Genomic DNA, 27,301 nt, shown 5'->3' on the forward strand with positions numbered 1-27,301 from the left:
TTGGGTCTGTTAGGGCGGCCTGGCCTGGGCGCCCCGACGTCCCTTCCCCGCAGTAGCGTGTGTCGCGCAGGCAGGGCGGGGACCACCTGAGCACAGGATGTAGGCGCGGGGCAGTTTGCTGTCTCACTGAGGAGTCGGTGACGGGCGTCAGGCGTGGGCGTATCCGGGTGCTCAGGCAGGCGCTGCGGTCCAGGGTGTTTGCCTTGTCTCCCACTTGGCTTTTCTGGGTGCTGGCCCTTCTCCCAGCAGCGGGGCCAAACTTCCCGCCTGGGGAGCCGGGCTCCAGCCCCGATGAGCCACGTGAACGGAGCCGGTTGTGGCCCCCAAGGAAGCGGGGTGCTTGGCCGCTATGCAGGGCTCTGCCCACTTCCTCGGTCTTCAAATACTAGCCGGGTGACTTGATTACAATGACCGGAAGCTGTTGTAATCAAATAGCAATAATAGTTATGGTAATAGTGAGACACAAAACACTTGTATCACTCTTCTGGTTTTCAGGTTATTGCTCTGATAAAGTAGCAATGATGAGGATAATATTGACACTCAAAAAACGTTTGTATCATTTACAGTTTCCATATTACCAGACACCTGACACATCCCATTCATGCCGCCGGAGATTCCAATGGCTAGCATTCTACCATTTGTTGGGTGGGAATGAGGAAGAGTAACAGTCATCCCAGAGACCAAGTACCAGTTTTTTGTGCTGGAAGGAACTTAATTAAATGTGGTTTTGACACTGTTTTCCTTCCGTATTCTAAGCAAGCTAGGGAGGGACTGAGAAAGCATCATAGGTGTGCTCGGCAGCTCCATGCCTTGGGAAGTTCTCACCGGTTGGAATGTCCTGTCTTCCCCGAAGGGCCTGGCAGGAGTGTGCCTGAGCCATAGGTTCAGCAGTGAGGGTTCCGCAATAACCCAACATCCAGGAGCCCCAGACAGCACAGGCGCCCACGCACACCTTTGTTACCACCCAGACCCCCTCTTAGGCTTAGAAGGATGACCCCTTACACCCCTGGGGTTTAATGATAGGAGCCAGTTCCAGGAAGGCGGCCCAGGCCCTCACCCTAGCACTCCTGTATCCAATTTACACAAAGCCCAGAGCTTTCTCAACCTCATGCTCTTTTTTTCTAGGAAGAGCACATTTCAAACCCTCGGGAAAGAAGTGTGCCTCACAGATCCTTTGGTAAGGAGAGCAAACCCAGCACACCCCTGTGGGGTGGGGAGAGCGGAGAGGTGGGTCAGAAGTAGCATTCATGAGAGGATATGTTGTACACAGGAGTTGATGGTGTAGGGCCATCACCAAGCCCCCCAAAGCTCTATGTAGTGTCACCCACTGCCTATCCCCAGCCCCCAGTTCCTCATGACACTTTGAGACAGGGATTCGGGAGGCTTGGGACAACCGTGCTGCCCTCTAACGTACCTGCTCTGGGCATCTGCTCCTTCATCTGCCCTGAAGAGGATGACTTCCCTCTCCTTCCTGCTCATGGGGGGTGGGGGTGGGGCAGGATCACAGGGGATGGATGTGGGAGCCTTTGCAAGTGGAAAGCCCTGGATGCAGATGGACACGTAATCAGAGAGAGAGCCATCATCTCTCCACTAGGGTTGGTTGTATTTCTCATGGCAGTGCGGCAGGAAGCGGCCACCAGTCCCAGCACACCTGTTCTGCAGGCTCTGGCTGTCCCCACCACATGACTTTGGAGGGCAAGCCATGGTAGCCTGCCTCTTTCTGAGCTGCAATAGGAGATGAGGCCTGTCCCTGCCCTTGGTCATCTTGCCTCAACCCTGGCTCTCTCTGAGCATTGACTTACTCTTCCAGAGAGTTCCTTGGCCTACGTTACAAATGCAGCATCACATTCAATTGTCTTTTCTGGCTCTTGCTCAGATGTGTCCTGTCCCCAGTGCTGTTCACCGAGAGCCCCTCTGCTGTGAGTACCAGTCCAGATTTGGGGGCCGCCTACCGGTGCCCAGGACTGAGGCAGCACTACCTTACTGGGTCCCTCTGTCCCTGAGACCCCAAAAGCAGGTAGGTGACTTGAACCAGGGGTTCTTCATCTGGGTCCGGGGTAAACTTCAGGGGACCAGTCACTCCTCAGAGTCATAAGTTCTGATTCATATAATCAGAATTATATGAATGGGTGTGTTTTTGTTTTTTTGGGTTAATCCTCACCTGAGGATATTTTCCCATTGATTTTTAGAGTGGGGGGGGAGAGAGAGAGAGAGAGAGAGAGAGAGAGACATCGATGTGAGAGAGAGACATTGATTGGTTGCCTCAGGCATGCTCCCTAATCGGGGTGGGGATCAAGCTTGCAACCAAGGTACGTGCCCTTGACCAGAATTGAACCTGGGACTCTATTCTGCAGGCTGATGTTCTATCCACTGAGCCAAACCAGCTAGGCCAGTGGTCGGCAAACTCATTAGTCAACAGAGCCAAATATCAACAGTACAACGATTGAAATTTCTTTTGAGAGCCAAATTTTTTTAACTTAAACTATATAGGTAGGTACATTGTTATTAACTTAATTAGGGTACTCCTAAGGCTTAGGAAGAGCCACACTCAAGGGGCCAAAGAGCCGCATGTGGCTCGCGAGCCGCAGTTTGCCGACCACGGGGCTAGGGCATTGGGTACTTTTAATAAGAGGGAGGAAGTGATTGCTGCATGGACAAACTGTAAGGTCTGCCCGTGAAGTTAGTTCCGTTACCCACTTCCTTGAGGGCTGTCAAATAGGCTCATGCTCTTCTGCTGCTTTCTCCACTGGCCAGCCCCTGGGACCTGGTTCAGTGACTCTCTTGGAAAGCCTCCTCTGGCTTGGAATGCTTTCCTAGCTCCTGTTCCCTGTCCTCCCGGCATTTATTATTTCCCATGGATGGTGTGGTGGAGTGACCCCCAGTGGACAGGATGGAGTTCCATGTGCTTCTAGTGCAGCACTGCCAGGGAGCATGCGCTCAGCAAGTGGTTAGTAGACTGGGTAGAACTGGCCAGAGTGTCCTCATCCTGCCAACAAAGGGGTCACAGGCAAGGGGGGGGGGCAGTGTCCATGCCATGGTGGCAAGAGGTGCAGAGATTGGGGAGGGTCCTGAGTGCCCCAGGCCTTGTTAGGTCTTCTCCTTTGCCTAAGTCCTCAGATCCCCTCAGCCCTTCCTCTGTAGAGTCATCTGTGCTTTGCAGCACATCTCATACAGGTTGTCTGGTGCTCCTGGCAGCTTTGGGAAGTCAACAGGGTCACTCAAAAGTAGTTTTTATTACTTTCTGTAATGTGTGACATGTGCGCATGGTTGGGAATTCCAGCAGTACAAAGGAGCCTGCCTCCGCCCCCTTTCCTGTTGCTCAGACCCTACCCCAAGGCTTGCTGTGTGTCCTGGAGATTTTCTGTGTGTATCTGCTATCGTTGGAAACAGTGCTGTTTGACGGGGTCTCTAGGAAGACATTCAAGAGACCCACCTATGGGAGGGTGTGACGTGGTAATCTGTGGCACCAGATGCAAAACCAAAAGAGTGCCCCTGGGTCCCCAGTGTCCCATTTCCGACCCTCCTGCCATGGAAAAAGTCCAGCCTCTTCTTCTTCAAGGCCCAAACGAAGGCAGGTGTCCAAAGATTCTGTGCCATTAGTCTGGTGTCAGCAACCTCAGTCCCATCCAGGTAGCTTAGCGCCATTCCCAGCTACTGCCGTTGCTGTGCTGCTGGACCCAGGCTCCCACTTGGGAGCCTGCATTTGGAGTCCCCGGGGCTTCTAGGGCCACACAGTTACTATGGAGAGAGAATGCGCAAACGAACGGGCTAGTGCGCATTACTGGGCTCAGTGGGTCCAACTCTTAACCAGTGTATTATTTTCCCAGGCGAGACTGACAGGCTATGCTCACATCTTGGCTCCTACTGCACACGTGCTTACCTCCCCTTTACTGTTCTAGCCTGTTCCCTGGGGAGTGTATGAAGCTGTAACTTCCCAGGGAAGCAAGCCTATGCTCTCTAGTTGATTATGCATAATAACGCCTGATTCCCTCACCCCCTTCCTTTACTAACATCTTGCTACCTAAGCTGGCATATTCTTTCACTAGTGATGTGTAATAAGTCACCCAACTCCTGGCTTGAAAGAGCAGTCACTGTTGTTATTTGTGTGTCTGGGGGGCAGCCCAGCCCCATGTGTGTCTGATCTTGAGGCTGGTGGGCTTGCTCAGGCATGGTCTTCCTGTGGCAATGACAAATGAGTAAGAGCAGCTGGAAACCTCTGAGGATCCTTTAGCCCAGGTCCAGATCTGGCTCTCCCTGGTCTAACCAAAGTTGAGGTCTACCCTGTCCCTGCTGGAAGGAACTGCAGAGTCACATGGCAAAGGGGGAGGCTGCAGAGAAAGGGTGAAGAATTGGATGTGGCCCACCACAACTCATGTACAAGCAATATTACACATATATCTTTTTAAAACCGCAAATAGTACAGTGATGTGCTTACAGTGCTGTTTCCCACTTCACATCATGTCTGACAGACTACATTACCTTGTTACCAAAGGCCATCCTATTTCCTCTGTCCCTTCCTCTCATCACTTATTGTTCTTTATTGATGGGCATTCAGGCTCTTCGGTCACAACAGCCAATGCTGCAGTGAGTGTTCTGTGCACACATTTTGCAGATGTACACAAGTCCTGGGATGCAGTCTCAGGAATCCATTGCTGGATCGAAGACTGTGATATTAGATTCTGATCAATGTTATCAAAATGCTGGCAAAGCCCTCTTTATGGCTGAGAATGCTGACACTTAGTGGGGCTGAATGTTGTGCCCAAGGGCTGTTCCTAGAGGCCACCAGGCTCAGGACAGAGCCAGGTCTCTCGGCTCCAACCTGTGTGTCCTGCCCCTGCACCACTCGCCATTCAGAGTCCCACTGCATTCACAGGTACAAGTGGTGGGTAGTGAGGGCAGGGGGGCCATGGAGATGCTGGTGCCTCCTGCCCCAGAATGTCATGAAGGGGAGACCTGCTCCCTCAGCTGGGGTGTTGGCGTGTGCTTGTGGGAGGGATGTAGAGAGGAGCTCACCAGGCTCTGTCCCTGAGGCTAAGTTTGTCTGGGGCACAGCTCCATCCACCTTCGGATCTTCCCTTCCTCTCTGTTAGATCCAAAAGATGGTCCAGACTGATATCCCCAAAGCCACCAAGGCGTGCCCCTGCCCAGATCACCACTCTGGGGGCTATCTCCCGATGCCTAGGGATCAGGCTGTGATGCCCTACTGGGTGCCCCGGGTCCTGAGGTCTTGCAAGAAGGTAAGAGGGAGGCTCTCACAGCAAGGAGCCTGAGAGTGAGGGCGGGCCTTTGGGGGGACCCAGAGATGAGCGGGGAGGGTGCTGGGTTCTTTCCCCACAGAGGCCTCCATTGACGTCCTGTGGGAGGGTCCTCTGAAGGCCATGGCAGAGCAGCACAGAGGTGGGGTGTGGTTGGGGCCAGGTCTTATGTCCTGGTGGAGGTTGGGAAGGGGGGTACACTGTTCTCTGAGGAGGGTGCCTGTTTCTGCTGCCCTCCTTACCACCATTTCTCCTACCATCTTAGCACTAGCTAAGTTTAGACTAGGTATTATGGTCAAACATTAGGATCCAGGGTTAGGATTAGGGATCAGTCATCCAGGTGGGTAGTGAGGGCAGGGGAACCATGGAGGCGCTTGTGCCTCCCACCCCTACTCCCTCAGCTGGGGTGTTGGCGTGTGCTTGTGGGAGGGATGTGGAGACGAGCTCACCAGGCTCTGTCCCTGAGGCTAAGTTTGTCTGGGGCACAGCTCCATCCACCTCTTCCCTTCCTCTCTGTTAGATCCAAAATATGGTCCAGACTGATATCCCCAAAGCCACCAAGGCGTGCCCCTGCCCAGATCACCACTCTGGGGGCTATCTCCCGATGCCTAGGGATCAGGCTGTGATGCCCTACTGGGTGCCCCGGGTCCTGAGGTCTTGCAAGAAGGTAAGAGGGAGGCTCTCACAGCAAGGAGCCTGAGAGTGAGGGCGGGCCTTTGGGGGGACCCAGAGATGAGCGGGGAGGGTGCTGGGTTCTTTCCCCACAGAGGCCTCCATTGACGTCCTGTGGGAGGGTCCTCTGAAGGCCATGGCAGAGCAGCACAGAGGTGGGGTGTGGTTGGGGCCAGGTCTTATGTCCTGGTGGAGGTTGGGAAGGGGGGTACACTGCTCTCTGAGGAGGGTGCCTGTCTCTGCTGCCCTCCTTACCACCATTTCTACTGCCACCTTCTCCTCTTCCTCTTCTCCTTCCCCCCTTACGCCACCTTGCTTGCTTCCTCATCACCTTGTCTCCTCCTTTCCACCACCTCTTCCCTCCCTCCCCCACTTCCAGCTCTCTCAGCCTGTCTGAGCATCCTGTTTTTCTAACCCCACCCCTGGCACTCATGGAGGGTGGTGGCAGGAGGGAGGGTATCGAGGAAGGACCATTGCTCTGAGTTTCTGTCTTGGCTCTTTGCTTTGTTTGGCTCTGGGTTGCAAGGCAGTGACTGCAGGTTGGCCAGGTCCAGCCCTCCTTAGCCCCTGGCACCCTTATCCCATGGTGTCCTGGGTGGTATTAGAGCTTCCTTCTGCCTTCACCCACATTCCAGTTGCTGGGTTTCCACCATCAAGCAGTAAACTGTCCCCAGAATTAAGACCCAGAATCCTTTTAAAAGGAGACCAGGGCACTGATGTTTTTCGCTGGCCATGGCCTCTTTGGTGGTTTCCAGACCAAATTCCCCTTCCCGCCCTTGGATCACCAGGGTGGACACGTTTGCTGACATGCTTTTCTTTTAGGTGGTGAAAAGGCAGCAGAGTTTTAAAAGCATTAAAGGTAAATCTCCCCCGGGAAGGCAGGGGGTCTCCTGACCATCGTGATGGGGATGGGGAGACTTCTCTTATCCCAGGTGCCTGTAACACACAGGCATCCACAGACTGGCACACATAGCACTTCTACCCCCGCGCTATTCCCAGGCATTAATCACCCACCATGTTTTCCCAATGAACCCAGGGAAGCCTCAGACTTGACCCATCTATCAGCATTTTTTTAAAATTTATTTTTATTGAATTCAGAGAGGGAGGGAGAGGGAGAGAGCGATAGAAACATCAATGATGAGAGAGTATCAATGATCCGCTGACTCCTGCATGCCCTACACTGGGAATTGAGCCCACAATCCGGGCATGTGCCCTGACCAGAAATTGAACTGTGACCTCCTGGCTCATAAGTCAATGCTCAATCACTGAGCCATGCCGGCTAGGCCAGCCTTGGTTTTTAAGATGAAACCAGTTTGCAGTCTGGAGTTAGAAGGTATTTAAAGTGTTTTTTTTTTAAATCTCTAATTGTCTATAATTTATGACATACTGTGTGTGTTGTATATACATATATTTATGATAGTTTATTTATATATTCATAAAATAGTACACATTTCTACATTGTATATTCATAACATTCTCTGTTCGTGAGACCATATTTATGCATATACTTAATACACAGTATCTTCATACATTCATGTTTGTGACCTAGAATATACACATTCATATATTCATGACATAGTACATACATATTCATATGTTCATGAAGTAGTACATATTCCTGACAAAATATATACCCATTTGTGACCCTGTATCTATATTCAGTTATGCTCTCATGTCATACTATACAAGGTGGCATCTGCACCCTGACCGCTATATCCATTGTCTCTAAAATGAGTGGGTCGGATTTGCTCTTAAAGACCCTTTCTGGTGCTGATGTCCAGCACGTCTGTTTTCTCCGCATTGCATGTGAGCAAAGGAGTGGACATGTTTTGTGAGCTTGTACCATGTCCTCCCCTTGGCATGCTGTAGCCAGGCTCTGAGAAGTGAGTACACCTTGATGGAATCTGTAAACACAGGGGGAAATGGGTGGATAGCGCGATAGGAGATTGGATGCCCAATGCCAGGGTTCCTGTGACAGGCGAGTAGTTTGAGCAGCCCTCTCAGAGCCCAAGAGAAGCTGGGTGGGAGCATGCTTGGGAAGGGAAGGGCCACTACTCAGCATGCCCATCTCTTCATGTTGCAAAAGATTCATATTTTTTCCTGATTATAAAAGTAACACAATGAGGAGAAGTGTAAATTATCACAGCCTTTGCCAGGGGGGCAATTTGGAGGTGTCTGTCAAATTTCATAATATGCATAACCCTTAATCCAGCAAGACCACATCCGATCATGTCTGTAGACGCTCCCACATGCACCCGTCTGCAGCAGTGATTTCCAGGGAAAAATATTGGAAGCAGTATTTTGGGAGAATGAACATCAGTGGGGGTGTATTTGAAACGTGGCACTTGCCACCTAGAGAATGCAGCTGTTGGGGACAATGAAATGGACCCCCTAGCCCCAGAGAAAAAACATTGTGACAAAGGAAAACAAAAGCAAGCCCATACACATTTAAAAGCAAAAGCCCTGGCCCTGGTCAGCATTGCTCAGTGGTGAGAGTGTTGACCTGCGCACCTAAAGGTCGCAGGTTCGATTCCCATTCAAGGGCACCTACCTGGGTTGCACGTGCAGTAGGCAACCAATCGCTGTCTCACATTGATATTTCTCCCCACCCCTTCCACTCTAAAAATCAATGGAAAAATATCCTCGGGTGAGGATTAACAACAACAACAAAAAAAGAGTAGCAGTTTGTCCTACAATTATTCTCCTACTGGTACAGAGTTTTTTAAATAAAGTGATTTTTAGCTTTTGTATCTGAAACTAGAGCCAATCTTTTGCTTTCTGTTTTGTTAATTATGCACCCCCACCCCAATTTCTCTTTGCAGGGCCCTTACCTACCTTCCTCCCTGCCCTCATGGGTTACCAGTGACTGTCAACTCAGACATACATTGCCCAGCCCTTATCTGTATCCTAACAGGGCTTTTGCTTTTTTGTTAATCCTCACCTGAGGATTTTTTTCCCCCACTGATTTTTTAGAGAAAGTGGAAGGAAGGGGGAGAAACATCAGTGTGAGAGAACATATTAATTGGTTGCCTCCCGCATGCACCCCAACTAGGGCCAGGGATTGAGCCTGCAACCTGAGGTATGTGCCTTTGCCCAGAATCGAACCCAGACCCTTCAGTTTGCGGGCCGACGCTCTATCCACTGAGCCAAACCAGCTAGGGCCACACTGCTATTCTAATTGTATAATCACACACATTTATGGGTTTATTTTTATTGGTTGTTTTTGGCTTTGAATAATACTCTGCATCTTTAAGTAAATCTAAACACGCAGTTAGTTTATTGTTGAATCATATATGTCAACTGATACATTGATAAAAAACAGTATTAGCCCTGGCCAGTTTTTCTCAGTAGTTAGAATGTCAGCCCGCAGCCCAAAGGGTCATGGGTTTGATTCCTGATCAATGTACCTTGGTTGCAGGTTCCCCAGCCCAGGTAGGGAGGCAACCAATCGATGTATCTGTCTTACATCAATGTTTCTCTTTCCCCCCTTCCTCCTCCTTCCCACTCTCTAGAAATCGATGGGGAAAATATCCTTGGGTGAGGATTAAAAACAACAGCAAAAACAGTATTAATTTTTACTCCAACCATTGTTTTATAGTTCAGGCAGTTAATATTAATAATTTTTCAAGCCCTCAAGCCCATTCAAGCCAGAGGTGTTCACTGGAGAGGGCAGTCTTACTGTACAAGGAGAATTACCATGTATCCCTTTGAGAGCTTCATACAGAGGAACTTGATTTTTTTAGAGAATGGAAGGGAGGGAGGGAATGGGGGGGGAGAGAGATGGATGTGAGAGAAACACATCAATTGGTTGCCTCCCACACTGCCCCCTGCAACCCAGGTACGTGTGCTTGACCAGGAATCGAATCCAAGACCCTTTGGTGTGTGGGCCGATGCTCTAACAACTTGGAAACACTGGCCAGGACTGATTTCTATTTAAAGAGAAAATCTGTATTTCTCATCTTGTAGTTTCTTCTCTTTGCTTTTGCTTAGAATTTTTTAAAGGAAAATATATTTGTTATATTTTATATTAGTAGTGCACCTTCATATCAGTATAATTAGAATGTACGTTTTATAGTAGTAATGCATTAGTAGTATAGTAAATACATGAGTTGTACTATCAGGAGGGTGCGTATTTACAAAGTAGGTGTCTAGAAACCTGAGCGGGTCAAGGAGATGGGAGCACAGGAATCCCACTGGTGGTTGTGATTGCTGTTAACTTTGTATTATGGGGAATTTCAAGTACCCAGATAAGTCCCATGTTTCATCACTCAGCTCCAACCATCAGCTCCTCGCCAACCTGGTTTCATCTGAGCTTCACCCACTCTGTTCTTCAATAAATGAATGAATGAATGAATGAATGAATGAATGAATGAATAACAAGAAACAGATCTCAACTAAATTCCATATCCTTTCATCCATAAATGTTTCCGTACCCAGCTCTAAAAGATAAAAACTCAAAAAACAGCCAGGAGGCCCCATGATCACCATGGAAATAAGTAAACAGCCCTCTTCATCTTGATGAATGTTGGCTCAGTGTCCACACCCTGGGGCTGTGACCCGTCTTGCTGGGGCACTTGGCTTCCTGCCCTGGGTTCTGGAGGTTGTCTGGTGTGCAGTGTACAAACTTAGGATGGATGGGCCTGTCCCCACACCCAGGCTGGGCCTGACTCGCTTTCTCTGCCTAGAATCCCCCCTGGACTCACACTCCTGGCACCACCGCTGGCGGATCTGCTGCAGCAGACACCTCCTCCTCAAGTGGCTGCAGCTCCAGGCCCTTCACCAGGAAGGGCAGCTGGCCCCGGAGAGGAGAGTGATCCCCCAGCCCTCCTTCCTGCCTCTCTGCCTCAGCTTCCTGGCCTTCCTCCAGGCTGTCTTGAGGGCCATCTCGTTCATTCGGTAAGCAGGCTCGTGGGGACAGAGGTGCCCCAGGCCCATCTCACTCCCTGGGCTGTATGGGAGGCAAAGATGTGGGAGAACTTGGTTGTAGTTCAGCAAAAAATTGAGAAATGGGTGTGGCCATGGCTAGTGTTATGCGTTATCAAGTCCAGAGTCTTCGTCATACCCAAAGCAGGTGTCTTCTCTCTCATTCCATTGCTTAGTGGAAAAGCAATCAGATATGATGGCGCTGATGGTGGGGACCGGGACACTTTGGGCCTCCCACCTTTCTTCACCTCTTTTCTGTCCCAAGTTCTAAAATCCTCCTGCCCCCCCAAAACCTCCAGTTCTAGTTCCCATACATTTTCATCATGTCAGGGTTGAAAGTGGATCTTAGAGCTCGCCCAGCTAGCCTTCTGGGGTTTGAGCACACTTTTGGGGTGGGACCTGCTGCCTCTCCCTGAGCCCTGCCTCAGTCATCGAGGCTGCATGTTGGAAAGCTCTTAACCAATCTGGACCCCACCAGCCTCCACCAGGCCCCACATTTCTCACCTGGAATCCTGCTTAGTCCCTCCAGGAAGCCTCCAGGGTGACTCTAGGGTTCAAGGGATGCCCCCCCTTACCCAGCTTCTTCCTTTAGTCTCCTCTGAAAAAGCCTTCTTCCTCCAAATCCTCCCCCCCAGCCTCTGCCCCAGTTCACCCATTGTTTCCTAACCATTATCCCATCCAGTCCAATTCCTTTTTATCACACTTCTATGTATATAGACATGCAAATACATATTAATATGTAAATGTATATAATTCTAATTTACATGTATTGACTTGTTTGCTTTGTAATTTTCTGTCTCGTCCATGTAATGTAAGAGGAATATTCTAGAAAATGTCCAGCACCCGAAAACAGTTGTAGGTGTCATTTCCCCATTTTTCTAGTAGTTTGTGTCAGGTTAGCTTTGTCTGTGTCATTCTCCCATGGCCAGAAATGGGAGTCCCTTTCCCCTGTGTCCCACTTGTCTATCCTAGTGTTGGACTCCCTGGGATGATAAACAACCCTGTGATGCACATTCACTTACAAGTGACCTGTAGCTCAGCCTCTCAGGGCATGTGCTCCCAGGAAGGGGCCCGGGCAGGGGTTCGTCAACTTGGAATGACCTGTTAACATGAGTAGGTCAGCGCTGTGAGATTTTCCTTTGCTTTTCATGAAGATTCATCTTTCTTTTTATGCTTGCCAACTCAATGTCAAATTTAGTTGGACTCCTCTGTACCCACTCTGGGAAGAGCAAAGAAAGAAGCTTGGCTGTAAAGTAGATGGTCAGGGTAGGCCCAAAGGAAAACTGCTGATGCCTTTACAGGTGTTTGCGTTTGAGGCAGGCTCTTAGGGCAGAGGTGCAGGCACCAAGCAGCTGTTTAGGAGAGATATCCTACCTGGATGGGGTGTATGTGGGATGCCCTGGGAGATACCCCAAACTACACAACTAGCTTATCTGAGGAGAAGCCACTGGCCGCCCATCAGTTGGCCTGGCGGAGACTTGCTAGAATTGGAGAGGCCTCGGGAGGGCGGGCGCACTCAGAACCTTCCTAACAGGGAGCCCCAAGGAACAGTGACTAAGTCAGGTGCTTGTCTTCTTGATCAGACCTGCTGTAGCTTTCATTCCATTCCATTCCTTTTCTGGTTCTGCAAGGCTGGGACTCTATCCTTGTTCCAGGAGGAGAGAGCGGGCTCTGAGGGGTTGCGTGACTTGCCTGAGGTCCCATAGCTAAAAGTGAGCCAGCTAAGATTGCACCCTGGCGTCGCCTCACTGCACCCCTTTCCTGCCTGGGCTCCTCAGGACTAAGTGCACTGGGCACCTGGATGGCATCCCCCTCCATTGTGGGGTACCCTGCACTCTCCTCCTCATGGAGGCTTCCTGACAGGCCCTGCAAGGGCAGTGTGGGCTCAGCTGGAGGATGTTCCTAGTAACTGTCTTTCTCTTTGCTTTTCAGCCATTTTTGGGGGGTTTGAAGCTGGAATCTTCAGCTAGTATCAAGAACATCAACAAAAATGTCAATCATAATCAAGGTCTTTAATGAAAGTTGTTAAATCAGGAGGAGTCTGTGATAGCCACTCTTTTCACAGATCACATAATTCACACCCAAGATTCAATCCAAGTTATTTCTCATGGGGGGATTCTTGGTTGTACAGAGTTGCTGTGAATGCGGGTGAGATTCTGTTATAAATGTAATCAATAAATGTTATTTGTGAAACTCTAAAGTGGTCACTATATTATTGATAATGATTCCCCCTCATGAAGGAGTGACTTATTTTCTACCTCTGAGTCCCTGTGGGATGGGGGCCATTTCCAAGTTTCTCTTCCCTCTGCCAAGGACAGCAGAACCTCTGGATGAGGGACCAGAAATGGTTTCAGCATCTGTTTCAGGTGGGCCTCACTTTAAATAGCATAAAGTTGTATGTGAATTGAATTTTTAAAACTGAGATGCCATTCACATACCATAAAATATACTTTAATTAATTAATTTATTTATTTTATTGATTTTAGAGAGAGCAGAAGGAAGAGGGAGAGAGAAACATCAATGTAAGAAACATTGGTGGGTTGCCTCCCATACAAGTCCTGACCAGTGATTGAATCCACAACCTGGGTATGTGCCCTGATCAGGATTCAAACCCGTGACCTTTCGGTGCATGAGATGATGCTCCAACCAACTGAGCCACACTAGCCAGGGCTAAAACATACCTTTTTAAAGTATATTATTCAGTGGTTTTCAGTATATTTACCACTATCTAATTCTAGACCTTTTTAGTCACCCCCAAAAGAAACCCTGTATCTACCAAGCAGTCACTCCTCCTCCCCGTCTTTCCCATCCCCTGGAAACCACTAACCTACTTTCTGACTTTTCCTATTCTGCACATTTCATGTATGTATGTGAGTCTTCTGTGTCTGGCTTCTTTCACTTAGCTGAGTGATTTTTTGTTGGTTTTTTAAATTTTTTTTATTGATTTCAGAGAGGAAAAGAGAGAGAGAAACATCAATGATGAGAGAATCATTGATTGGCTCCTTCTGCACTCACCCTCCTGGGGATCGAGCCTGAAATGAGGGCATGTACCCTGACTGGGAATCGAACTGTGACCTCTTGGTTCATGGATTGATGATGCTCAACCACCGAGACACACCAGCTGGACATTAGCTTAATGTTTTTATTTTCATTCCTCTTGGGTATGTACTTAGGAATGCTGGGTCGTATGGCAACTTTCTCACCACAGTGGAAAACTGCACCATTTTATTTTTTATATTCCTGTTAGCAAGACATGAGGGTTTGGATCTCTCCGTATCCTCTCCAATACTTAGTATCTGTCATTTTGCTACTAGCCATCCTTTTGGTTGTGAAGTAGTATCTCACTGTGGTTTTGATTTGCATTTCCCTAATGACTAATGATATTGAGCATCTTTTCATATGCTTATTGGCTATTTGTATATCTTCTTTGGAGAAATGTCTATTCAACCCACTGTGTATATTTTAATTGGACTGTCTTTTTTTTATTGTTAAATTTGTGTTATGTATTCTGGATACTATATATTTATTTGAAAATATTTTCTCCTATTCTGTGGGTTGCCTTTTCACTTTTTAAAAAAATCTTTTTCACTTTCATTTTTTTAAAATCCTTTTCACTTTTTTAAAAAAATCCTCACCCGAGGATATTTTTTCTACTGATTTTCAGAGAGAGTGGAAAGGAGGGAGGGAGAGAGAGAAATAGAAAGAGAGGGAGAGATAGAGGGAAACATTGACATTAAGAGAGACACATGGATTGGTTGCCTCTTGCATGAGCCCCAGTTGGGGCTCAGGGGATCGAACCTGTAACCTGGGTATGTGCCCTTGACTGGGAATCAAACCTGTGACCCTTCAGTCCTTCTAACCATTGAGCAACTGTCCAGGGCTCACTTTATTATTTCTTACCTGGGAATGGAACCCACCACCTTCTGGTGCACAGGACAATGCTCTAACTAACTGAGCCACACTGGCCAGGGGCCTTTTCACTTCCTAATGTCCTTTGACAAAAATTTTTTAATTTCAGTGATCTCAATTCTCTAAGGTTGCTTGTTTTCTAGGTCATATGGTCATTTCTAAGAAACCATTGCATAATCCAATTTTACAAAGTATATGTGAATCTATGTTGTCTCTTAACAGATTCATAATTGATCTCTTACATTTTTTTAAATCTATTTTGAGTTAATTTTTGTAATGTTTTTATATGGTGCGAGGTAGGGTTCTGGGCTCATTATTTTGCATGTGGATATCCAGTTGTCATACATAACATTCATCAAATGATAAAATTATAGCTATGGAGAACAGATTAGTGGTTGCCAGGGGTTCAGGAGCTGGTGAGGTAGGAGGGAAATGGGTGTGCATATACAAGGGCAACATGAGGCATCCTTGTGATGGAAATATTTTATATCTTGACTTTTATCAGTGTTCTGGTTGTGATATTGCACCATAGTTTTGCAAGATGTTACCAACTGGGCAAACTGGATGAAGGTAACGGGCTCTCTATTTTTTCTTATAAGTACATGTGAATCTACAATGATCTCAAAGTAAAAGTTTAATTAGAAAAGCAGTACAGTTTGCTTTGGGCGATTTTGAGAATACAGGAAAGTACTCAAATCCCCCATCCTGAGCTAACCTCTGTCACTGACCAGGAGGAAGGAATGGACAGATTCCCACAGGAATAGACTCTGGGATGTGTGAACGGGGTGTCCATTTTAGAGACTGAAGAAGTCTAGTCCAGAGGACTGGTTGCCACAGACATGCAGGACAAAGACAGCTCAGTCACGGCCCAGTGGCTGGCCCTGCGGGGTGTGTGGGCACATCCTTCCCTCTGAGCTGGCTGTGGCGGTGGGCCTCCAGGCTCCCTGCGGGAGGCACAGCTGCCTTCTCCTGGGTGCATCTTCAGAGTCCCAAGGGCTACATAAGTATCAGGCATTCAGTCAGCAAACCATGTTGCTGATTATGTGCCAGGCATTGGGGAGAGAGTGTAAGAAGATGTGCCTGAACCCCAAGTTGCTCTCAGGCAGATAGTGGTGTTAAGAGTGAAGTACACGTGAGCATGGGGGTGGGAGAGCAGGGGACATTGTCCATGTCACATCCTGCTCACATGCCCGTGTTGCCCCAAGGACCATCAGTCTCTGACTGGAGTGATCTCTGGCTGCAGGAGTCTGTGCAGGAACAGGTTGGATGTGTTGGGGAGTGACACCCCAGGGAGCAGCCCTCAACCAGTGATGGTGGGAGATGTGGATAAACAGTCTCTTCCCCCTCTGAGCTGTGTTCTGCACTGTCTCCTGAGGGTCCCAGCAGGCTGAGCCCCAACTGACACGGGTCACCTTCCTGGAAATGTCCTTTGTCCTGGCTCCTTTCCTTCCCTGTCTTCCTTCCGCACTTCCTCACAAGGCTTCCTGGATTACCTCTCAATAAAACACTCAATCCTTGCCTCAGGCTCTGTGCTCTGTTTGGAACCTCAGATAAGGCAAGGCATGCTGACTGGGTCTTGAGGGTCAGGGAAGGTTCCTGGGGGCGGGCCGTCTGAGCTGAGACTTGAAGATGAGTCTGGTTATCCCAGCAACAAAGGATGAGGACAGAATGTCTGGGCAGAGGCACACAGTGTAAAGGCCTCCAGGGGTAGTCTGGGGTGTGCAACCCACATAGGAAGCTCATGCTTGGGAGGGGACAGCGATAGAAGATGGAGCAGGGGCCAGACAGTGGGGGCTTTTAGGATCACAAGTGCATCAGACTTGCACTTGGGAAAAGGCACTATGGCTGAACCAAGCTGAATGGAATGGAGGGTGAGAGTGGACGCGGAGACCCCTTGGAGGCTAGGGCAGAAAACCTGGCAGGACACGTGATGTGAGGGAGGACAGTGCCCGGACCTCAGTGGCGGCAGCCATGGTTTTCTCCCAGGTATGGAGGAGTATTTGCCCCGTCATTCTGAAATCTGTCCAGAGGTGCTCCAGTGGAGTGACAGCCACCTGTCCTTAATGCAGTGACAACTTGGCTGCAGTGGCCCACGTTGGATATGCTGTGTGGTCACCAGACCTGAGCCCAGGCACTCCCTGCCTGCGTGAGTTTTCTTGAAGACGCCCTGAGGAGCCACGAGAGAGCATTGCCTGAAAGTCTTGGCCTGGCATCCTCCCAGAGAAGCCCGAGGTCAGGACTGGAAGCTGCTCTATCGCCTTCTGGGGCTGCTGATTGCTGTCTCCAGGAGAGGCTCTGGAGTGTGTGACCTCTGGGCAGAATGTGTCCCAAGTAGTCTGAGGGGTTTGGGGAAAGATGTTCCTGTATCTGGGGCACCTCAGGCTCAAGTCAGGGAACACAGAGAAACACCTTCCCATCCCTCCCTCCCTCTTCTCCACTTCCCTTTTCCATCTCTCTGTCCCATAAAATTTACTGAGCAGTTGCCATGCAGTACAGCTCATCAGGAGAACACTCCGTGATGGCATTTCTAGATCTGCACCTTTCCGGACAGGAGCCACAAGCCACATGTGGCTATTGAGCACTTGAAGTGTGGCCACTGCAACTGAGGTTCTGAATTTTTAAAAAATATGTTTTTATTGATTTTAGAGAGGGGGGAAGGGAGAGGGATAGAGAGATAGAAACATCGATGAGAGAGAAACATCGATCTGCTGTGGCCTGCAGGACCCCTACTGGGGAATGAGCCCACAACCCAGTGTCCTGCAGGACCCAGGAATTGAACTGGTGACCTCTTGGTTCATAGATTAATGCTCAACCACTGAGCCACCAGCCAGGCCTGAGGTGTTGTTTTTTTAATCCTCATCCAAGGATATGTTTATTGATTTGAGAGAGAGGGAGAGAGAGAAACATTGATGTGAGGGAGAAACATTGACAGTTGCACATGTCCCGACTAGGGATTGAACCCCCAACCCAGGTATGTGCCCTGCCTGGGAATTGAACCTGCAACCCTCTTGATGTATGGGATGACTCTCCAACCAACTGGGCCGCCCGGCTGGGGCTGAGGTTCTGAATTTTAATATTTGTTCACTTTAGTTCAACTTGGAACAGCCATGTGTGCTTGGTGACTAGCACATTGGACAGCACAGGCCGAAGCCCTGCGGCTGCTGCCCTCCACCGTCCTCCCTGCTGGCTGACGTGACAGCACCATGGGATCCTCCCAGGCCTCCAGAATGTTCCCTGATCCTGGTTACAGCATTTTCTTTAGAAATGTCGATCAGCTTCTTGCCATTCAAGCCTTTTTAGTCTGAGAGTGAGGGCAGTGGGTTCCCTGGCTGCCTCGTTTTCGCCTTGAGCTCTCTGGTTCCCAGGTATGCTGAAGACTCACGACAGCTCACCAGGTGGGGCGGCCACTCACCCCAGGACAGTGTGGAGACCCAGGCCCCAAGAGGGTGGCAACCTGCTGCCCGCCCTCCCCACAGAGCCAGCCTGCTCCCAGGGACCTCAGGGACTGGAGGCCGCTCCATCTGCCTGGCCTTTCCTCAGAGAAACTGTCTCTTTTTTTCTGAGAAGCCTGCCTGCTGCCTGCTCAGGGACAAGGACAGTGCACCATTGGAGGAAACCATCCTTTGAAAAGATGATGCTGGAGAATGTGGCCAAGCCACTGCCACAGCGAAAGCAGCCTCATCAAACCCAGATAACTGAGAAGCACCTCAACATTCATCGAGGGGCACATCTCTCCACCCAGCTGGCCATCCCCTCCTTGTCCCAGTCAGGGGCCTGGCCCAGACCTCTGCCCCAGTGTGGTGGGGGGTGACGAAGGACAGGACGACATGCTCTCCAGTGCTGCAGGGACACCTCTTAGGGGCAGGTCTTGGGAGGCTGCCTGGTAGTTGAAACAACAAAAGCCTGCAGCCGACAGGGAGAATGTTCTGGGTAGAGGGAAGGACAGGATCCTTTTGGGGCTAACGGTGGTTTAAAATGTCAGGCTTTTGCCCTGACTGGTGTGGTTCAGTGGTTAGAGTGTTGGCCCACCCACTGAAGGGTTGCAGGTTCGATCTTCAGCCCCGGTTAGGGCATCTGTGGGAGGTAACGAATCTCTCTCTCTCTCTCTCTCTCTCTCTCTCTCCCTCTCTCTCAATCTGCCCCCCCTCCCTTCCACTCTTTAAAAAGTCAATGGAAAAATATCCTTGGGTGAGGATTAACAACAACAAAAGTTAGGCTTTTAAAAGTGCAGATGAAGGGCCCCAAACTACTGATCATAATTGTCTTCCCAGGACAGGAAAGGGTCCTGCGAGAGCCAGAGAATCTCTTTCAACCTCTCGTCAGGGAGATTCCCTAAATTCACCTTCCAGAAAAAGTCCTTCGCAGCCAATTGAGAGCTGGCCCCTTTGCTGCAAACTCGTTTCCCTTGGCTTCCAGAACAACGGTCGGCCTCTTCCTGCCAGAGTGATTCCTGTATTTGAGGAGCCTCTCTTAGCTCTGGGATGAAGCAGACTCACTGTTTCGGGAGCAGGGTGACTGGCTTTCCTATCAAGTGAGTGCTTGGCTCATCCTCAGTCCTGAGAACCCGGCCACACTGTCAGCTCTGCCCGTCAACTGCTGCACGGAGCAGCTGCGAGCGAGCCCTCTGCCCAAGTGATGAGCCGGAGATCACAGAGGTTACTTGACAGCAACCAGCTCCCCACAGCCTGAAATGCCACAGTCTGAATGGAAAACTGTCTCGGAGCTCTCAATAGCCACCGAATCTACCGAGATTTCAGGCTCAAACAGGCTCCCCGTGCTTCTGCTCCATCCACATGGACCAAGGAGGCAGACCATGCCCAGACTTGGGAAACACGCAGATTGGAGAACGAGCATCCAAACTATGAAGGGCTATGACCATTTGGTTCCTGTAGTGACAGGTGTTTCTGGTTGACAGTTTTCCCCACCACAGAACTCCATGATTTATCTACTTGGTTATTCATTCCTTGTTCAACAGCCCTCTTCCCCCCTCAGGGGTCAGAGATGAGGACTTGGACATCTTTCGGGGTCATCCTGCTGACCACAGCTCCCTTGAAGTAGCCTCCCTGAAGTCTTGACTAGCACGTTCACTGGTACAAATCTTCCGAAAGGCTCTTATGCTCTAAGCCAGAACCCTGTCACCTTCTGCTACCCACGGCTCCTCTGCCTGCTCCAACTTGATGATCACATGGGGTTTGGTGCTGTGGTGCCCTGTGGGGAGCCTGGGAGTGTAGATGTTATGTTGGGCCTTGATGCCTCTGCTTTACACTGGGCTCCACACTAGGACAATAAAAGAGTGAACGCTGGGAAGATGATTAGCAGTCTCTGCCAAGTTTAATCTTGGGAATAGCCCAACAACACAGCCATTTCATCTGCCCATTTCAAAGATGGGGAAACTTGTCATACTTTGAGGTGTTGTGAGGAATGGAGGGCCACACTTGCCCATCTTCACTGTCAGGGCCACCCATCTGAAGCCAGGAAGACTCTGGTCCAGCCCCTGGGAAGCCCCTCCCCTCTCTGGCTTCCTGCTTTGAGTCAGGAGATCAGGGCACACCTCCTGGCTCCCCACCCCCTTTCCGAAGTCATCAGACGGAGGAGGCTGTGGGGAATTCACCCAGGAGTGGGAAGCTGCACCCGAACTGGCCTTGGGGTGACCACCCAGTCAGCCCAGCTCAGATGTAAGGGGGATCATAGTTGAGGGCCCCTACCCTGTTCTCCTTTCTGACACCTGGTACCTGTTAGTGGGCTGCCCTGGCCCTAAGCCCATCACTTGCACATTTATTCAGAGCCCCTACCCTACTGCTCCCACCACCCCATGTATAAAAGCCGTTAAGCCTCTGTTGGCGGGTACATGGCAGACCACAGCCACTGCCCACGGCCATGCGTCGTCGGGGCCATGGTGGTTCAGGATGGCCTGGAAAGGAGACTGGGCTTTCAGGTTCTCAGCTAGGTTCGGAGAAATGGCTTTAGTCGACTCCCTGTTACCCACATTCACAGCCCTCCCCACCCTGGCTCTCCCTGTGGTTCCCTGCACCCCGACCCCCAAAAGCTGGCAGGCCCTGTTTCCAGCAGCCCTGCAGATTGGAAAAGCCATGTTCCAAGGCCGGGCCAGTGGCTTATCTGAGCGTCTACTTGGTATTCATTACTTGTTCAACAGCCCTCTTCCCCCCTCAGGGGTCGGAGATGAGGACTTGGACATCTTTCGGGGTCATCCTGCTGACCACAGCTCCCTTGAAGTAGCCTCCCCGAAGTCTTGACTAGCACGTTCACTGGTACAAATCTTCTGAAAGGCTCTTACGCTCTAAGCCAGAGCCCTGTCACCTTCTGCTACCCACGGCTCCACTGCCTGCTTCAACTTGATGATCACATGGGGTTTGGTGCTGTGGTGCCCTGTGGGGAGCCTGGAAGTGCAGATGTTATGCTGGGCCTTGATGCCCCTGCTTTACACTGGGCTCCACACTAAGGACGATGGAAGAGTGGACGCTGGGAAGATGATTAGCAGTCTCTGCCAAGTTTAATCTTGGGAATAGCCCAACAACACAGCCATTTCATCTGCCCATTTCAAAGATGGGGAAACTGAGCCTCAGAGAAGTTGTGTAACTTGCCATACTTTTGAATGCCTGAAAACGAAGGGATTCTGTGGGCATGGGAAGCAGGTAAGTTACTGAGAATGCAAGGGCCACAGGTGTGACGAGGTAAGCATAGAACGTCCCACACATGGAAATCACCTGTAAAACCACAACGGAGCATGTGTACAGGTGCTGGCGGGAGAGTGCTGCCTGGGTCCTAGAAGGAGTGACTTGGGGCATCTGAGGCATAGGGGTACTGTCGTCCACTCCCAAAGGTCTGGGAGGACCATTCCTATAAATATAATGTTTTACTAACTTACCTGGGCAACTGTGACAAGGGAAGTCACCTTCTGCTGCCCACAGCTCTTCTGCCTGCTCCAAATTGATGATCACATTGGGTTTAGTGCTGTCGTGCACTGTGCGTGAGAAATGGAGCTGGGCTTGGGCCAGCTGCTCGGTTTCCACATCTCTGGGTAGAAGGTGTGGCCTCAGAGGCTGTTTCATAAGGTGACCTGTTTTGCATCTTATCAAAATTAGAACCCTTTGACGGAGAAGCTGATATACAAATATTTTACCTGGTGCCCAAAAGGAATTAAATGTCTTATCACTTATTTCTTCAAACTCAAGGACAAAATCATTGACTAGAAGCCCCCACATAGCAGCCCAGAGAGCAAGCTCTCCTCGCCCAGGAGACGCGATGGCTGTAGTTCTCAGCGTCACATCCCTGCAGGCTGTCTTCCTGCCAGGACCCCCTGCTGCCTCTCCTCCTGGGTGAAGTCCACGGCCACGGCCTTGAAGGACGCTGGCCCCTGTGACAGCACCGTGGTCGGAACTGGGTGACGCAGAGAAGGCATCTGGGCAAGAGCTTACCAAGCTCACTGGTAAAGTCAGCCCTGAACACTGTACATATTTTTATGTTACAGATTGTGGAAGGAAACAAACCATATTGGAAATGCATGGCCTTTGTGTTCCTTCTCAGGTCAAAAACAAAAAACCCTCGCGCCCCCCCCCCTCAAAAAAAAACACACACAAAAAACCAAAAAAAACCCCACACACCTGAGTTCTGATTTTGCAACGGAAATGTCTGAGTTTCGGGCCTATAAGAGGAGTAAAATATCATTTCTGCTCTCAGAAAGCTGATGTCCCGACATGGAGATGCGTGTAAACGAACATGCCCATTTTATCTCTTGTCGTTTTCTTCAGTCACCTTTGCTGGTGGCTCCTCCTCTTCCCTGCCTCTTCCTGCTGGTGCCCAGACTCTCCCTGGTCTGCTCCTCCCACACTGGCTGCGGGGCGGTCCCCTCCGCTGTCAGATCTTTGAGCCTCTGACTCCTATTCTCACAGCTCAAAGAAGTGCCCTCCTGGTCTCTCTGCCCCATGCCAACCTCCTAACATTGACGGGGCTTCCTTTGTGCCATTGGCATTTTTCACACCTCATCTCTTCCTCCGCCTTCATCCTGTAGAATACAAGCTCTGAGCTCAGGAAGCCTAATCTGGCAACTCTTGTTAAACCCCCTCCACCTTGTATGTATCACTCTAATAACACCTCCGCATTCATGCAAGCAACCAGTATTTACTGCTGCAAGAATGAGATACTTGAGCTAAAACTGGAAGGAAGTAGAAAACGTGGTCCATGGCCTCTCCCCCGCCTCCCCTGCGCCCTTGCGGGCGGTAGTGACCTGTGCAGCAGCGGTGGCAGGATTGTGGCTGAGCGCACTAGCAAGTTGGTGCTGGCGGTGGCCGGCTCCACGTGCTTTTGCTCATCCTGCGGTCCTGGGCCGACCTCTTCCCCACGCCCCACCTGCACTGTGAGTACTACTGTCCAGGTGAGAGCTGGTGTGCTCTCTGTGCTTCCACATGAAGGGCGACGAAGCGATCGTCTTTCTGCAGGTCCAGCAGATGGGCGGCCCCACCTTCAGCTGACGCCTCCTGCAGAATGCGTCTCCAGGTGCCCTGTGCTTGCCCGCTGGGCCCATCCCCCCAACCGCCCAGAGACCTGGCTCTTCTCCCACTTTTCTACCGCTGGAGTTGGGGCTGCACTGGACTGAATCCAGCTCCCCAACTGCGTGCCCCCCCTGCTGGGCCACCCTGACCCCGCTGCACTGCACACGCACAGGACGTTCTATGATCGCTCTGCTGCGGGGCCCTGTGCCCCGCTACCTGAGTGAGTGGCGGCCCGTGCAGCGTGTGGCCACCTGTGTGGCGGGCGCACACCTACACCCGAGGAGCTATTGCCCTGTTAGGAGGGCACGGCCTGGTCAGGCTGCGCTCAGCAGGAGTTCATGGACCGCCCCTCCCACCTGGCCAACAGCCGCCAGGTGTGCATGCTGGCCACTGAGTCAGGTGGGCGGCTACAGCCTGTTCTTCATTCCCGAGGGCACAGCCGCTGCTGCTGGAGAGGGCCAAGGAGAAGCTGCGGGCTCGGCCTTCTTTGGCCTGACAGCGTTCCAGCGCAAGACACAGCACCTGTTTGAGGGACGTTCAATCTCAAGGTGACCAGGCCCTTCATGCAGGACAACAGCACCAGGGCGGGCAGCCTGGAGGTGGATGAGGACACTGTCCAGCGCCTGAAGGAGCTCAACGACCTGGACATGCAGCTCTATGACTCTGCCAAGGGCCTCTCCAGCAGCGCTACCAGCTCCCGGAGCGCAGGGAGCAGCATCCCAGAAGCCAGGAGGAATGCCCGCTGCACGGAGTCAGAGAGGCGCTGCCTTGGGAGGGCACCGAGGAGCCAGGCCGTGTGCACCCTGAGGACATGAGCCACATCATGGAGACGTGGTAGTGGCGGCCCCTCAGGGGCCGTAGGGCGAGGCAGGTGAAATCAGATAGACGGCTCACAAGGGGCTGCCCGGGACTCGGATGGGAAGAGAGTCCCACATCCGCTCACAGCGGGTAGGTGCATCCTGAACAAAGACCAGGGTGGCCGTGCTGGCCCAGTGGGGCTGGTTCTCGCGGTGTCCCCAGGCCTGAGGTCTGAGGAACCAACCTGTGTCACTCACTGGCTCAGTGGAAAGTGAGCTTGAAGGATGCCCCAGTCAGGTCTGCACAGACCGGGGCAGGTGGCATCTCTGCTCTCCAGGGTCCCACCTCACTTCACAACAGCTGAAAGTTTGAAGATAAGAAAGGGACAGTGGAGCTGGGAGTGGAGAGTGGCCCTGCCAGACCAGGAGTGTGCTCCACACCCACTATGCACATACCCACTCTGCTTGCACAGGCCAGTGGGGCTTCTTCAGGCTCAAGCGACCCCAGCAGCCCCTGGGCCTCCAGTGGCCCCACTGGCTCAGGCCTGACTGAGGCCGTCCTCCCGAGACCATGTGTCATACTTTGAGGTGTTGTGAGGAATGGAGGGCCACACTTGCCCATCTTCACTGTCAGGGCCACCCATCTGAAGCCAGGAAGACTCTGGTCCAGCCCTGGGAAGCCCCTCCCCTCTCTGGCTTCCTGCTTTGAGTCAGGAGATCAGGGCACACCTCCTGGCTCCCCACCCCCTTTCCGAAGTCATCAGACGGAGGAGGCTGTGGGGAATTCACCCAGGAGTGGGAAGCTGCACCCAAACTGGCCTTGGGGTGACCACCCAGTCAGCCCAGCTCAGATAGTAAGGGGGATCGTAGTTGAGGGCCCCTACCCTGTTCTCCTTTCTGACACCTGGTACCTGTTAGTGGGCTGCCCTGGCCCTAAGCCCATCACTTGCACATTTATTCAGAGCCCCTACCCTACTGCTCCCACCACCCCATGTATAAAAGCCGTTAAGCCTCTGTTGGCGGGTACATGGCAGACCACAGCCACTGCCCACGGCCATGCGTCGTCGGGGCCATGGTGGTTCAGGATGGCCTGGAAAGGAAACGAGGCTTTCAGGTTCTCAGCTAGGTTCGGAGAAATGGCTTTAGTCGACTCCCTGTTACCCACATTCACAGCCCTCCCCACCCTGGCTCTCCCTGCGGTTCCCTGCACCCTGACCCCCAAAAGCTGGCAGGCCCTGTTTCCAGCAGCCCTGCAGATTGGAAAAGCCATGTTCCAAGGCCGGGCCAGTGTCTTATCTGAGCGTGCCGTCCGCGAATGAGGGCCCAAACCTGGGTTCTGGGGAACTGAGTGTGAGCCCACACTGAGGTAGACAGGGGCCCCTCTCTCCAGGAAGGAAGCACATGTGCCTAGAGGCCGCAGGCCTGCCTCCAGGAGGGCAGTGCGGCCATAGTCACCTGGCCAGGGCCCAGCAAGGGCAGCAGCCTCACAGGCAGATCACAGGGAGTGAGGAGTGGGGAGCCAGGAGCCTTCCACTGCCGGAGTCCATTCATTGTCTTCACTAGCTGAGTTTAGACAGAAACCCCCCCAAAAGCTAGTAGCCATTGAAAGTCCTAGTAAAGGTCAGGGCTGTGAACCATTCAGTTAATTTAGATAATAATAGTTGAAGCATCCCCACCTTAGTTCCCTTAATTCCTTAGATAGTTATGTAGATCCTTGTTGATTATTGTTAATCAGTTACTCTGCCTACACTTGGAAATCTATTGATGAGTTAATCAGATACTTTTGTCTACTCCTGGAAATTGCTGATCTGTGTGTCATTGAAACTTCCTTACCCTAAGGGCTACTCCAGATCAATAAAAGATTGGAGCAGCCTGAGCATGGGTGGAAGTCCTTCGGGACTTGCCCGCCTGGTCCCCCAATATTGCAAAATTATCTCGTGTCTTTTTCTCTCATTTGTTGTGCGGCTCCACTTTCAGATACCGAACCCTACTCCACGCAGAACGTGGAGGGAGTGTTACTCAACATTCCACAGCACAGGAACAGCTGAGTTGGTGTCAAATGAGGTGGCTGCCCACGAGGAAGCGGCTTTAGCCTTTGCTTGTCTGGCTTTAGTCCTTTCAGCTTTCTGCACTGGCCACTTCATCCTGTGTCCAAAGGCAGAGCAGCCAGCAGGCTGGGTGGGCATTGTGCCAGCCCAACCCAGGACCATGCCCAGGAGTGGGCGGTCATGCTGAGGAGGCGAGCACCCAGGTGATTTAACGGCTCCTTTAAAGGGACATGAAGGGCAGGGTGGCAGGAGGGGGAGGTGCCTGCTCTGATGCTCAGCACTTGAGGCCGCTGTGCTCTAGGCCAGGGGATGGCTGTGTTCCCGAGAGCTGGGGAGGGGGCCGCTCCGGGTGTGAGTGGAGAGCTCAGGCCTGCTCTGCCGGAGGCCGGGCCCAGGACGGCGGCCTTGCAGCGGTTTCCTGGTGTGCGCGCCTGAGCGTAGGACCTGTGCTGCATGTACTGGAATGTTTAACGTATGGCTTGTTGTTCCACTTCACACGGAAACATGGGTCTCTCCTCAGTTTATTTGTTGCGTCTGGAAGGCAGGCCTGTCTCAGGCCAGCACCCAGGCTGAGGTGCCCAGAGAGGTACCAGCTCGCAGTTCCCCTCAGCCCCTTTGGTCTCCAGTCTGGCACTTCCCACGAAGGCCACCTGCTTCTGGGGGAAGGTTCCTTGTGCCTACAGCATCTCCTCTCCTCCGATGCCAAGGCCTGGGCTCCACAGATGGCTGGGGGGCCCCACCCAGGGACTTCCCAGGCCTGAGAGGACAGAAGCAAACAGGCAGTGAGTGAACCACCCCCTCCCCACGCGGGCCTGCAATGCCCTCTCCTGGGGGAGGAGACGGGGACGGTAGAATTGTTCGAGTCTGAACTTCCTGGGAACTGGAAGTGTTTTATTTGAACCCAGGAGCATTTAAAGCTTTATTTATTTATAGGTTCTTATTTTTTAAAAAGTGTTGAGAAGAAAAAGAAAAAAAAAAGTAAGAAAAGAAAAAGAGTCCCCAGGCCCATCAGGAGGCTCCTTGGCGGCACAGTGATGGGCTGACCAGCATCAACCGCAGGATGACCTGAGCGGCCTCAGCCGTTTCCTGTTTTCAGTACACGGAGCAGCCAGATGAATGCTGGCGCTGGGAACAAGCCGGTGGCCCGGACACAGCAGCGTGCAACACCCTCCAGACCCCATAATTAG

General features: G+C 51.3%; 1 protein-coding gene, 1 long non-coding RNA gene and 1 pseudogene across 7 annotated transcripts in view; 2 read left to right on the top strand and 1 right to left on the bottom strand.

Annotated features, from left to right (window-relative positions):
- The window catches only part of LOC106725448, a 21,491-nt gene extending 18,733 nt beyond the window's left edge, over window positions 1–2,758 (bottom strand). Inside the window, exons 1-2 of the long non-coding RNA XR_001361339.1 lie at window positions 2,748–2,758; window positions 1,459–1,462 (exon numbers count right to left, since the gene is read on the bottom strand). This is a non-coding gene — a long non-coding RNA (uncharacterized LOC106725448). The remainder of the gene's footprint in view (window positions 1–1,458; window positions 1,463–2,747) is intronic.
- Window positions 1–13,050, top strand: part of LOC102246517 (chromosome unknown open reading frame, human C16orf95) — a 19,909-nt gene extending 6,859 nt beyond the window's left edge. For 4 of the 6 annotated variants that reach the window (XM_014536677.1, XM_014536676.1, XM_014536678.1 and 1 more), the window contains 7 exons: window positions 1,126–1,177; window positions 1,877–2,017; window positions 5,091–5,237; window positions 5,776–5,922; window positions 6,750–6,786; window positions 10,613–10,823; window positions 12,783–13,050. In XM_014536677.1, the coding sequence (XP_014392163.1) occupies window positions 1,126–1,177; window positions 1,877–2,017; window positions 5,091–5,237; window positions 5,776–5,922; window positions 6,750–6,786; window positions 10,613–10,823; window positions 12,783–12,801 (754 nt within the window). In that variant the 3' untranslated portion in view covers window positions 12,802–13,050. The remainder of the gene's footprint in view (window positions 1–1,125; window positions 1,178–1,876; window positions 2,018–5,090; window positions 5,238–5,775; window positions 5,923–6,749; window positions 6,787–10,612; window positions 10,824–12,782) is intronic. The other 2 variants (XM_014536681.1, XM_014536680.1) reach the window with 2 other exon arrangements.
- Window positions 13,051–22,881: 9,831 nt separating this feature from the next.
- LOC102247335 lies at window positions 22,882–24,107 on the top strand (annotated as a pseudogene).
- The last annotated feature ends 3,194 nt before the right edge of the window (window positions 24,108–27,301 follow it).

This window comes from Myotis brandtii, unplaced genomic scaffold, assembly GCF_000412655.1.
Source record: "Myotis brandtii unplaced genomic scaffold, ASM41265v1 scaffold165, whole genome shotgun sequence".
Classification (NCBI taxonomy): Eukaryota; Metazoa; Chordata; class Mammalia; order Chiroptera; family Vespertilionidae; genus Myotis; species Myotis brandtii.